Source organism: Equus quagga, chromosome 19 (genome assembly GCF_021613505.1).
Source record: "Equus quagga isolate Etosha38 chromosome 19, UCLA_HA_Equagga_1.0, whole genome shotgun sequence".
NCBI classification, from domain to species: Eukaryota; Metazoa; Chordata; class Mammalia; order Perissodactyla; family Equidae; genus Equus; species Equus quagga.
The window spans coordinates 10976625-10989516 of record NC_060285.1 but is presented as its reverse complement, the minus strand read 5'-3'; the positions used below and the strand labels follow the sequence as shown (position 1 = coordinate 10989516).

At 54.3% G+C, this 12892-nt stretch overlaps 1 protein-coding gene across 1 annotated transcript in view; it reads left to right on the top strand.

The window, feature by feature from the left end:
- LOC124230543 (uncharacterized) overlaps nt 1-4518 on the top strand; it is a 48961-nt gene extending 44443 nt beyond the window's left edge. The window contains exons 7-8 of the mRNA XM_046646701.1: nt 369-1616; nt 2670-4518. Of these exons, the coding sequence (XP_046502657.1) occupies nt 369-642 (274 nt within the window). The 3' untranslated portion in view covers nt 643-1616; nt 2670-4518. The remainder of the gene's footprint in view (nt 1-368; nt 1617-2669) is intronic.
- Nucleotides 4519-12892: the final 8374 nt, after the last annotated feature.

Genomic DNA, 12892 nt, shown 5'->3' with positions numbered 1-12892 from the left:
CAGCTGGACCAAGCCGTGTGCTCCCCCACCATCCTCTCCAAGAAAGAACCCTCAGAATATGCCCGACCCGTAGGGAGCACCGAGATGGGTCTGGGCCTCTGGAGAAAGCCTAAAACCAAATGTACTGCAAGTTTGGAAAATGAAACAGAACGTGTCCGAGATAGGCGTGTCGGGAAGCCCGTCAGATATTGGGAAGACAGTCTCTGTCCACTGTCCCCTCCCCTGGCCCCTCCCAACAGCCCTGCAAGGCAGGCAGGGACAGGCTGACAGACGCCATTTTTCAGATGAGGAAACTGAGGCACAGAGGGGATACGCGGCCAGGACTTGGGGCTCCCCAGTTGACTCCAGCTCTGGTCATCTCTTTCCAGGGCCACTGCCTGCCCCTTGAGAGGCCGAGGGCCTGGGGGAGGGGGCTTGGGCAGATTAGAGCAACCTGGGCCCCTTGTCTGCGATCGCGGAAGCCGGCGCCCCGAGGAGGTTGTGCTCAAGCGCTCCAAACGTTTGTGGATTCCTCCACCTCCCTCTGCCTGGCATCCACAGACACGTGAAGCGGCAGCGCCACCGCTCACAGCGCTGGCAGCGTGCGTCACCTGTAACCATGTGCCGGGGCTGGGGCCTCCTGGCTCGGCGAGGACTTGGTGATGGATGGGATGGGAGGCTGGGGGGACAGAGAGAGAGGGGGAAGATTTATTCAGTGATGAATAAGACCCCGGGCCTACGCTCAAAGAGTCACGGTCCGAGAGGAGGGACAAATCAGTAAAGAGCCAGGGTGCTGTAAGATGGGGGCCTGGGAGCACATCGCCCAGCTGGGAGGTTGGGGAAGAAAGACTTCCTGGAGGAGGTGACCGTGGATGGAGCCTCAAAAGATAGTGAAAGTTCACCAGACAGAGAAATTGAAGGGGTAAGAAAGGAGCTGGCACTGGGGGGGAGGAGGAGAAGGTGGATGGTGTGTGACGGGGGAGAGGCCCCACTAGGCCGGTGTGCTGAAGCCAAGTAGGGGCAGGGAGGGTGGGAGAGGTGGGCAGAGGGCAGTGAGGGGGGCTCCCGAGGACCCAGGGTGCCCTGATAAGGGATATGGACTGGATCCTGAGTGCAGTGGGGTTGTCACTGAAGGATTTTAGAGGGGTCAGATTTGTGTTCTAGAAAGATCATGTGGGCTGGTCTATGCCAGTCTGCTTTATTACTGTTTTCACAGGATGGAGCTCAGTGTCTGGCACACAGTAGGTGCTCAATAAATGTTTTGAATCAATGCAGAATGCCAGCAGTGTTCCCTGAGGCAGTGGTTAACTCCAGCTCAGGGACCTTGGGCCTCAGTTTCCTCATCTGTAGAGCGAGGGGGGCAGCCCCTGCTTCGTGAGAGTGTCGTGATGGTTAAGGGAGTAGCGCACAGGGGCCTTCGCTTCGTGTCCTACGCGTGGTCAGCGCTCCATAACTGGTGCCTTATGAAGCGGGTGCCAGGTGTGCTGTGGGCAAGACGGAGGCGGGGCCCGGGCGAGGAGCGACTGAGTCGTCTTTGAAACAAGCTGATGAAGAAGGCACTATTGTCCCCCCTATTTTATCGTCCAGGTAACTGAGGCTCAGAGAGGTGAAGCAACTTGCCCAAGACCCCTCAGCAGGTGAGTGGTGGACGGAAATACACTGGACACCAGAACCAAGCTTGTGGGCACTGAGCTGGTGATGGAGAGTGGTCAGGGAAGCTGGCAGGGGAGGGAGAGGTTGGGGGACAAAGTCCAGACTGATGGACCAGATGGTGGGGGCAGGCACAGGGGGACGGAGGCGTCAAGGATGCCCCTGGGTTTCTGGCCTGGGTGACCGGGGGAAGGTCATTCCATTTCCTGAGCGAAGGACACAGCAGGAAGGCAGGCTTGGGGAGGAAGGACTCGCTGAGTCTGGGGCTGTCTGGGTGGGGCTGCCGGGAGGTCTGGAGTCTCAGAGAGAGGTCTGGGCTGCGGAGGTGGACGAGGACGAAATGAGCTCACAGGGCAAGTGGAAGGCAGGCGGGCAGCCCAGGAGCCCAGCGCCGGAGACGCTGCCGAGCAGTAACAGGAGCAGGCGTGACACAGCATTTACCCCAGGCTGGACACGATCCTAAGCCTTCATATTAACTTATCTGAATCCTCTCCACAAACCCTATGAGGGGGCACCACGATCATCCTCATTTTATAGATGGGGAAACTGAGGCAAGAGGCGTCAAGTCTGGAATGCCCAGAATGGCTACATCTCTAGAGACAGAGAGTAGGTTAGTGGGTGCCCGGGGCCAGGAGTCGGGGGTGATGGCTAAGGGGTGCAGGCTTTCTTTTCTGGGGTGATGAGAATGTTCTAAAATGATTGTGGTGATGGTTGTACGACTCTATGAATATACTGAAAAACACTGAATTGTGTACTTTAAGTGTGTGGATTATATGGTACGTGAATTACATCTCAGTGAAGCTGTGACCAAAAAGAGACAGAGAGAGAGTCGCCCAGCCAGTAGCCGGGAGGCAGGGGCTTGGCCCCCGGGGACTCTGCCTCGAAGGGGCAGGAGAGGAAGAGCTGCTCCAGGAGCGGGCGGAGGGTGGTGCCTGGGCAGGGGGCCGAGGCAGTTTGCGCGAGAAGTTGGAGGAGGGTGCTGTCCTCTCAGCTGGTCCAGGGGGTGAGACCTGGGCGTTCCTTGGGGTCTGTTCGTCCAGGTTTCCTGGTGACCTGGCCCAAATGGGTGAGAGACCTGGCCCTGCGGGTGGACGGGCGCTTCTGGCCGAGGAGACCTCTGAGGAGCGCCGCATCCTTTTGCCTGGACATCTTTGCCCCCGGGGGGAGATCTCTCTACTTCGGGATGCAGTGAGCCGCCAACCTGCAGTTTTTAGAGGCTTGCTGCCTTTGATTTGGTGGGAGGGGCAGAAGGAGGAATAACGGGGGAGAAAAATGCCTCAACTGCTCTTCCTGAAGGAGCGAGACCCCCAGCCAACAGATCACCCAGAAGCTTAGCCTCAGCCTCTCCCACAAGAGGGACCCGGGTGTCTGCTGGGAGTCCGGGAGGGCTGGAGGGTGCCAGGTGAAAGCCCACGTCTGGCGGTACCCCTCCCTCCTGGCACCAATGGTGGTCGCCATCAGGCCGATGCGCTGGGCTTCTGACTTCACATCCCAGCTGAGAGTGGGAGGGCTGAACTGCCCTGGTGCCCAGGGCTGTGAGTGACCCATGGCCTAGGCCGGGGATGGGGTTGTGTGGAGAAGCTCCAGGGGCCTGCCGGTGTGAGCGGGGATGGGGGCATCTGGAGAGGAGAGAAGGAGGCTGCCCCAGGCCTTCTGTGGCCACAGCCACCTCAGCCCTTCTGTATATGGTTCATTCAGCTCCCCGCCTTCTGCCCCCTATCCTACAGGCCCCAGGCCTTGTCTCTCTGGTGGAGGAGGTCAGCAGGCAGACCCCCAGGACCTCTGTGGGGCCAGGCTCCCGTGAGGGAGGCAGAGCAGATGAATTATCTCGGGAACCCGAGGCTCCGAGAGCAGGTCTTGCTGTGGTTCCCTCGCCCCCATCAGGCACTTCTCCTGAGGGAGCCCACTCAGAGCCCCCTTCTTTCTGGCGCAGTTGTGATACCCTGGTGCTGCGATTGCCTAGACCAGAGCAGAATAACAGGTCATTAGAAGGTGCAGGGACGGACAGAGGGAGGGTCCAGGAAGAGGGAAACAGTTGCTAAAACTTAAACATTTGCTAAGAGGGTAGATCTTATGTTAAGTGTTCTTATCACAAAACAAACAAAACACTCTGTTGCTAAGTTGGCCTTGTTGATGACAACATTTGCAGCCTGCTTTTAAGGGCGGACACAGAGCCGCTCTTTAACCACAGGTCACCCAGGGGCCCTGCGAGGCGGCTGCTTGTCAGAGGACCCGCGGATGGCCTCCTGGCTCAGCGGCTGCTGTCGTGACTTGGTACAAGGGGAGGCTGCACTTGTATAACACTTTGTTAAAGTGAACCAGGTCTAAAGAAAGAGCCATGCCCAGGGGCCAGCCTGGTGGCAGAGTGGGTAAGTTCGCACGTTCCACTTCGGTTCAACGGTTTGGATACCGGGTGCGCTTGGCACCGCTTGGCAAGCCATGCTGTGGCAGGCTTCCCACGTATAAAGTAGAGGAAGATGGGCACGGATGTTAGCTCAGGGCCAGTCTTCCTCAGCAAAAAGAGGAAGATTGGCAGCAGATGTTAGCTCAGGGCTGATCTTCCTTAAAAGAAAAAAAAAAAAAGAGTCTTGCCCAGAGACGCCCATTGAATAGTGAACAGCTGGCCACCATCTTAGTGTGCAGCTGTGGGGGGCCTGTGAAATGAATTATAGCATGGTTCTATGACAGAATATAACGCAGCCACCAGAAATGATGTTGATGAGGAATTTCAGTGACATAGGAATTGTTTTTGGTATAATCTTAAGTAAAAACCAGGATATAAAACAATATATGCATATATATAACTTCAGTACAAAACAAAAAGAAACATATAGCTCAAGTTCTTTTAAAAATGTGTAGAGGGGCTGGCCCCGTGGCCAAGTGGTTAAGTTCGCGCGCTCCGCTGCAGGCAGCCCAGTGTTTCGTCGGTTCGAATCCTGGGCGCGGACATGGCACTGCTCGTCAGACCACGCTGAGGCAGCGTCCCACATGCCACAACTAGAGGAACCTACAACGAAGAATACACAACTATGTACCGGGGGGCTTTGGGGAGAAAAAGGAAAAAATAAAATCTTTAAAAAAAAAAATGTGTAGAAAAAAATGGAAAGAAAACACAAAAATCCTTATCTTAGTTATTTCTGGGTGGTGGGATTTTGAGTGATTTTTAAAGATTTTTTAGTGCTTTGTGTTTTATCGTATTTCCAAATTTCTGCAATAAACACTTTCAAATTTTAAAGTTACTGAAATGGGGATGTGGAGTGTCTCCTGTATTTTAAGAGAGTCCCATTTCTCTGGAAAAGCTTCTCGTGTGCACGTGTAAGATCTTGGAGTGTATTTTTATGTTTTTCAGCCAGAGGTAAGGAGCTTGAGTCAGTTAGGAATGCGTTTGACTACAAATAGCAGAAAATCCAGCTCACGTGGCGCGGGTTTCCTTTGGTCCCCTGTAACCGGAAGTCCCCATGAGGCCATCCGGGCAGCGGGCTGCTGTGACGCTGGGGCTGCTAAGACCTCCTGTTCGTCACCCTGAAACCATCTCTCGAAAGCTCCCATCCCCCAGGCCGTTTTTCAACATGCTGGGACTGAGAACATTTATGCACCCCTGCCCCACCCCAGCCTGGTGACAAGAAGATATCGGAGAACCTGTGCTCACTCAGGCCTGGTCTTTTAGGTTCCCCGTGGGGGCCCAGTGCAGGGCCTGCTGGAGGAGGCTTCATGAGGAAGTGACCCGCCCGAGGTCACATTGTTCCTTGGTTTGCTGAATGACTAAAGAATGAATAAAGATGGATGGAGACAGGATTAGAACCAGGCTCTCAGCTCTTTTCCCCACTCGAGTGACAAACTGCCAAGTCTAAACATCTAACATGGCACATGTGGCCCTGGTAACCTGGCCCAGCTGACCTACTTAGCCTCATCTCTCCCCACTGAACTGCTGTGACTCACACACACCACATTGGTTTTACTCTGTGCCTTTGCTTATGCTGTTCCCTCTGCCTGGAATGCCTTTCCCTGCTGCCCCCACCCTCTTTGGTCTAACTTCTACTCACCCGTTTAGAATCAGCCCCAGTTTCCTGGAAGCCTCCCCCAGCCCCTGGCTGGGCTAGGGGTTCCTTTTCTGCACCCATAGTACACCGTGCCTACTGCATTTACTGCACTTAGTTCTGCTTTTCTGTGCACATGCTGGACCCAGGTCCCCAGCCGGGAGCCCCTTGAGGGAGGACTGTGTCTGACTCACCTCACCCTCAACGCTGGCCCCAGGCTGGGCACGTTTGAGAAGGAGGTCACAGGACCTGGCACTGCCCCTGCTCCCACTCCAGAGGAGAGCCTTGACCGTGTCGTGCCCATTTCCCTGTCCCAAATGTGGGAGAGCTGGGCTTCACCAGATCACTTCTGAGGACCCTGTGGCTGACAAGATGGCCAGGGCTGGCATAGGACAGCCTGTGTTGGGTGCCCAACATCAGAGGGGCAAGGGACATGGTCAGCGCCCTCAGCCACCTGCAGCGCCTGGTGGCAGGGATTGGGGTGGGTGTGGAGCAGAGGAGGTGGAGGCTATGTTCTGGGCCTCAGCAGACCAGACCCCGCCACAGAGGCTGGCCAGGCGCCGCACAGCAGGGAGGGCGGCCCCCAGCGGTTATCAAAGGCCAGCAGGGACCCTCCCTCAGATGGTGACTGCAGGGAGGGAGAAGGGGTCTCCCTGGGGCTGCTGGCTCTGCCACAGCCACTGACAAGCTGGGCCATCCATCAGCCCTGAGCACAATGGGGTCATTAACCCCTGACCCCAGCCCCTTTCTAGCCATTTCCTCTGGAGGGCTCCCCTCCCCAAGGCGAAGGGAGGGGGCGATTCCTGTATAACCTCCCTCTTCAATGAGGGGCCCAGGAGCGACGGCCCCCTCGGCTGGCGGGGGACTCACAGCTCTACGGCCCTTCCGAAGTCCGAGGTCCCGCTCCTGCAGCTGCCATCCTCTGCTGGTGCCTCTCACCGTCGGCCACCCACGGGAGCACCCCTCAAGCCACAGCAGTGTATTTGGGGAGGGACAGAGAGGGGCCCTGAGAGACAGGGACAGGGACAGAGGCATTCCGAGAGAGACGCTTAGACGCTTTAGATCAGAGGTGGCTCTTCAGTTTACATAGGACATTCAAAGGGACATTAGAGACCAGTACTGCTTATGAAATTCCATGCAAGAGCCCGAAATAAAATATTAGCAAAACAAATCCAGCAATGAATAAAAAGGACATATGCATGATGACCAAAGTGGGTTTACCCTAGAAACGCAAGGGTGGGTTAGCGCTGGAAAGCCTATGAGTGCCATCCATCGCGTTAATAAATTAAGGGAGCAAAGCCGTATGATTGTCTCAGCACTAGCACTAAATGTCAACATCTACTTATGATAAAAATGTTTTCGCAAACTTGGGATAGAAGGTATGTCTGTAGACTCATGAAGATTATCTACAAACACCAGCACACACGCAGGTCTTAAAGGAGCAGTGGACACATTCTCTAAAATCAGGGATGTTTGCCCTCATCCATGCGTCTATTCAGCATCGTACCCAAGGCTCCAGCTGGGGCAGTAAGACAACGAAACAGCAGCAAGGGAGAAGGATTGGAAAGGAAGAAGGAAAACTGGCATTATTTGAAGATGATATGATCGTCTACACAGAAAACCCCAAATAATCTACGAATTACCAGAACTATGAAAAAAATCCAGCAGAGACGATACAGGATACTCCCATATCAAATCAATATCAAAAACTAATTGCAGCTGCAACATATGGATAAACTTGGAAAATATTATGCTAAGTGAAAGAAGCCAGACACAGAAGGCCACATGTTATAGGATTCCATTTATAGGAAATCTCTAGAATAGGCAGCTCCATAGAGACAGAAAGTAGATTAACGGTTGCCAGGGGCTGAGGAAGGAAAAAATGAGGAGTGACTGCTCATGGGTAAAGGTTTCTTTTTGGGGTGATGAAAATGTTCTGGAATTAGTGGTGATGGTTGTGCAAGCTTGTGAATGCACTAAAACCCACTGAATTGTACACTTTAAAGGGGTGAATTTTATATGGGTAAATTATGTCTCAATAAAAAGTAACTGCATTTACAAATATCAGAGCAAACAGTGTAATTTTGTTAAATCCTTCATTTACAATAATAACAAAAATTAAATCTAACAAAATATTTGCAGAGGAAAGGGTAAAACGTTACTGTGGTATAACCATCCTGGAAAATGGTTGGGCAATTTCTTAAAAAATTAAATGTACACTTACCAGGTGACCCAGCAACCACGCTTTTGGGCGTTTGTTACAGAGAAACAAAAACTCATATCCGCAAGGAAATATGCATAATTGTGCCCAGCCGCCTAATTTGTAATAGTCAAAAATTGGAAACAACCTAATTGCCCTTCAGTGAGTGAGTTATTAAACAAATAAGAAGCTCCAGACGCTATGTAGCAATAAAAGAAACTAACAATTGACACATGTAGCCATCTGGATGGAGCGCAAGGGAATTACGCTGAGGGAAAAAAGCCTGTCTGAAAGGTTACCTGCTGTGAGATTCATTAATGTCACCTCCTCAAAATGACAAAACTGCAGAGATGGAGAACCGCTTACTGGCTGGAGGGATTGGGGAGGAGAAAGGGAAGGGAGATGGACGTTGCTATAAATGAGCATCACGAGGGAATCTTTGCAGCGGTGGCACAGTTCCGAATCCTGATTGTGGTGGTGATTATATGAATCCACACAGGTGATGAAATTGCTTGAAACTATACACACACACACACACACACACACACACACGAATGCATTAAAACTAGTGAAATCGGAATAAGGTCTGTGGATGGTACCACCGTCAATTTCCCAGTCTTGGTGAAGTCCTATGGTTATGTAAGATGTCACCGTTGGGGGAAAGTGTACTACTTTTGCAACTTCCTGTCAATCTATAATTATTTGAAAATTAAGACAAAAAACATTATTGGAAAATATTAAAGACCCCAAAGATTTGCTTCGAAATAATGAATGCGGGGATGGGAGAAGGGGCGGGAATGGACAGGGTTATGGCTGAGACTCGAGTAGCCACGAGGCATAAATGGTAAAGCTTGGTGTCGAGTAAAAAGAGCCTCATTATCCTCTTGTCTCTATTGTACATTTGAAATTTTTCTTAGTAAAAAGTAAAAGAGGGGCCGGCCCAGTGGCTCAGCAGTTAAGTGCACACATTCCCCTTCTTGGCGGCCCAGGGTTCGCCAGTTCGGATCCCGGGTGTGGACATGGCACCGCTTGGCACGCCATGCTGTGGTAGGCATCCCACATATAAAGTAGAGGAAGATGGGCAAGGTTGTTAGCTCAGGGCCAGTCTTCCTCAGCAAAAAAAGAGGAGGACTGGCAGTAGTTAGCTCAGGGCTAATCTTCCTCAAAAAAAAAAAAAAAGAAAAAGAAAAAGAAAAAAAAGTAAAAGAAAGAGACCTAAATAAATGCAGAGAGACAGCCACTAATGTGTATAGGGAGATTCAATATCATAAAGATGTCAGATCTTCCCAAATTTATGTCTAGGTTCAATTCAGTCCCAATCAAACCCCCACAGGGTTTTGGTGAAGCTTGTCAAGCTGATTCTAAAAGCGGTGAGAAAGAGCGAAGCCCTAAGAATAGCTGAAACTCTCTGAAGAGGGAGGCATTTGCCCCACCGAAAACCAAGGCTTATTATGAAGCGAATTCATTAGGCCAGTGTGGCGTTTATTGGTGCAAAGATGGCCAGCCGGACCCATGGGACGAAACAGGGAGCCGGATGCAGATCTGACACATCTGGGTATTGAGTGGGGCCGTGGCAGATCTGAGGGGAAAGGAGGGAGAAGACAGTCACATCTGTGTCACATGTCATCCTCACAGCCCTCCCTTGGGGCTGGCTTGACTCCTCGCATCCCAGGATACATTTCACACTGGGTGGAGGCCCAGAGAGGGCAGTGATGCCCGGGGTCTTCTGGATCTTTCCAAAGTGGGTCCTACCGGGGTCCCCAGCCCGGTGTCTGAACCGTGGGCCCCCAGGCCGGATCTGCCGCTTCATAATCTCTGGGACAGTCCTGGCATCTGCATGGTCCCTAACTTCCTGCTTGAGTTTGAGAACTCCTGACCTAGAGAAAGAGAAAGGGACAGAACGACAGAGAGAGAGAGGAAAAGGAAGAGAAAGCGAGAGAGCAAAGAGCTAGTCACTGGGCCGCCAGCATGGCCGTGCTGCCAGGGGCGGAAACAGCCAGGCACTGTCTCTCTCCGTCCACCCACAGTCTCCCACGGACTTTCATCACTGACCTAACCCAGGGGGCAGAGCACGGGGGGTGGGGGAGGTCAGGGGTCAGCTCATTACATGCCAAGCAGAGCCATGAATAGAGCCACTTTGGGGGTGGTGGGGGGACTCGGGGCCCCACGGAAGCCCACGTCCCACCTCTGGCCAGAGGAGGCTGACTGGAGGAGGCGGTTGAGAAGAGGGACGAGAGCTGCCCACGGATTGAAGTCCATGGCTGCATCAGAGCTGGGAATGGGCTTCTGGAAGGATGCAAATATCTCTGAGCCATGCTAATCCCCCTCCTCACTCACTCCTGCCCTAGTGGGAGAGTATTCCCTGTCCCTAGGGGGGTCTGGCCCCCACAGACCCATCATCCCCAGGGCTGGCCCACCAGGCCGGGGCTCCGTTCTGCCTCCCCAACCCAGCCTCCCAGTCAGGCAGCCCCTGTGCCTGCTTTCCCACCTTGCTTCAGACAATGCCCCCGCCTCCGCCGACGGGCCTCTCCAGCCTGGTAGCCAGTGGGCTCCAGCCAACGCACAGATCTGACTGCCCTGGCCCTGCCCTGCTACTCTCCTGTGGCTCCCCCAGCCAGACAGAGTCTGGGGTCCTGATTCTGTGAAATGTGAGGCCTCGGCTATCTCTGACCACTGCCCAGTCTCTGGGCTCCTGCTCTCAGTAACAGTTATTCAGTGAGCAGGTATGGGGGTGCTGTGCTAGGTGTTGGCGATCGAGGTGTGACCCCAGTGGGCCAGGTACCTTCCCTGGGGACCTCGCAGTTGGTGGGGAGACAGACAAGAAGCTGGGTGACAAGAAAACAAACGTGTACCCCAGACCATGCTGCATGTCGTGCAGGACATTCTGCAGGAGAGCAGCCAAGGGCTGTACTCGAGCTGCTGCTCACGGAGGGCTTCCCTGAGGAGGCAACGTGTGAGTAGAGACATGGCTGAAGTGAGGGAGTGGGCACACCCCGGGCAGAATGTTCCACGCAGAGGGGGCTGCAAGAGTCAAGGCCCTGAGGTGGAAACATTCCAGCGTGTTCCAGGAACAGCAAGTGGACAGAGGCCCTGGAACAGAATGTGAACAGAGGAGTGGCGGGCCACGTGCTGGAGGGGCAGCCAGGCCCAGACCTCTAGCTGAGGACGTGGGCCCACCCTGCATGGGATGAGAAGCTGTTGGAGGAGTCTGAGCCCGGCATGTCGTGGTCTGCCTCAAATTTAAAACCAACACCCGGGCTCTCATGATACCCATTTTACCCATGGAGACTAAGGCTCAGAGAGGTCAAGTGACTTTTCTAGGGTCACACAGCTGCCACTGAGCTAACTCTCTGTCCAGCCCACTCATCAGCTCCCCATGAGTCCACCATAACGCCCCTTCCCCCCGGGGTCCCCTTCTGATTTGGGGCCTCGCTCTGAAGTGGGGGGTATTACTTGGGCCCACTCAGGCAAGCTCTGTCAGGGCCGGGTCTTGCTGTTCCTGTTCCCCCATGTGTGCTGGTGGCCTTGACGTAGGTGCTCCATACATACTTACTGAATGAATGAGTGTGTAAGCTAATGACAGCACCTCTAAGGGCCACTGAGGGTCACATGGGAGAGCGAATGGAGTCCTCGGCAGGGCCCAGCACCCAGGAGATGCCCGGTAAGAATCTGCTGCTGATATTGCCATAGTGATGTCTGATTTTAAAGCCCACGCTCTAACTCTCTGTGCTGATGATGAATTGAGCCCAATCTGCCCGCCTACCCCTGATTTCTTGACCTTTCCAGGGGCCTGGGAAGCCAGTGGTGAGTCAGCGAGGAGTCAGGCCTCGGGCTGGGGCCACAGCAGCCCTGAGGGGCAGGCACGGCGGGCACAGCACGGCATGTGCATGACCATCCTACCCCATGGCCCATGGACTATAAAGACTCATGGTCTCCCCAGCCAGCCCTGAGCGGGTCCGGTGGTGACAGTGACAGGAGTGGAAAGGTGGGGGGACTCTAGCCACTGCTCTGGTGCTCCAGGAGCTGTTTCTCCCGAGGGCCACTGGGAGGCAGCACTTCCCCAGGAATTTGGTTGCAGGGGACCCACAAGCTTTTTCTGCATTGAATCTGATGCTCAGGAAAGCTGAGGGAATCTTAGAGAGGACCCAGGCCCAGGGAGGGGCTGGGGCCCGCCTGGGGTCACACAGCTTTCGGTGGCAGGGCTGAGCCAGGTGAGAGGCTGCCCGCCTGCCTGGACGGACCCAGGACCCAGGAGCGGAAGAGGAAGGAGAGGGAGGAGCAAGCTTGGAGAATGAGGGTCTGAGCGCCAGCCCCGGCTCAGCCTCCAGAAGTGGGTGCATGTCGTCACCCCAATTTCAACCCCCGGAATCCTACCCATCCTTGAGGAGGGTGCTCAAAGCTCCCCTCCGAGGCCCTTGCTGACCCCTCTCATCCATGACTCGGGCCGAGGGGGCAGTTCTCTCCATGTTCCCACAAGGACTTGATGGTGGCCTCATCATACCTGTCACTGCCCCCACTGTCTGTCTCCTCCAGCACAGTCGCTCCGAGAGGACAGGGACTGTGCCTTGTACCCCCCGCCGCCTGCGCCAGCTGTGTCCTCTGCCTGTGTCATCCTGCCCTTCTTCTGGGCCTGGGTCCCACCAACACCTCCTTCAGGACGCAGCTGAGATGTCGCTTCCTCCAGGAAGACTTCCCTGCCTTTGGCCTGGCCAGAAGCCCCACCCCTGGGCCCACATAACGCCCTGGGCTCCTCCCGGATGGTGAGGTCTCTGAGGCCAGGATTGTTGGTGGACCTGAATGGGCCCACCCCGAGTGTGCACAGACACTGTGCCCTCTGAGCCTGTGACACAGTGGTCCTCAAGCCGCAGCAGTCCTTGAAGCTACCCGTGGCGCTTTGTGAAAATGCAGCCTCCAAGATCCCCCCTTCCCCAGGGACTCTGATCTGATAGGTCTGAGATGAGCCCAGGAGTCTGCATGTGAGACACTCCCAGATGAGTCTGATGCTGGGGGCCGAGCATTGTATGGC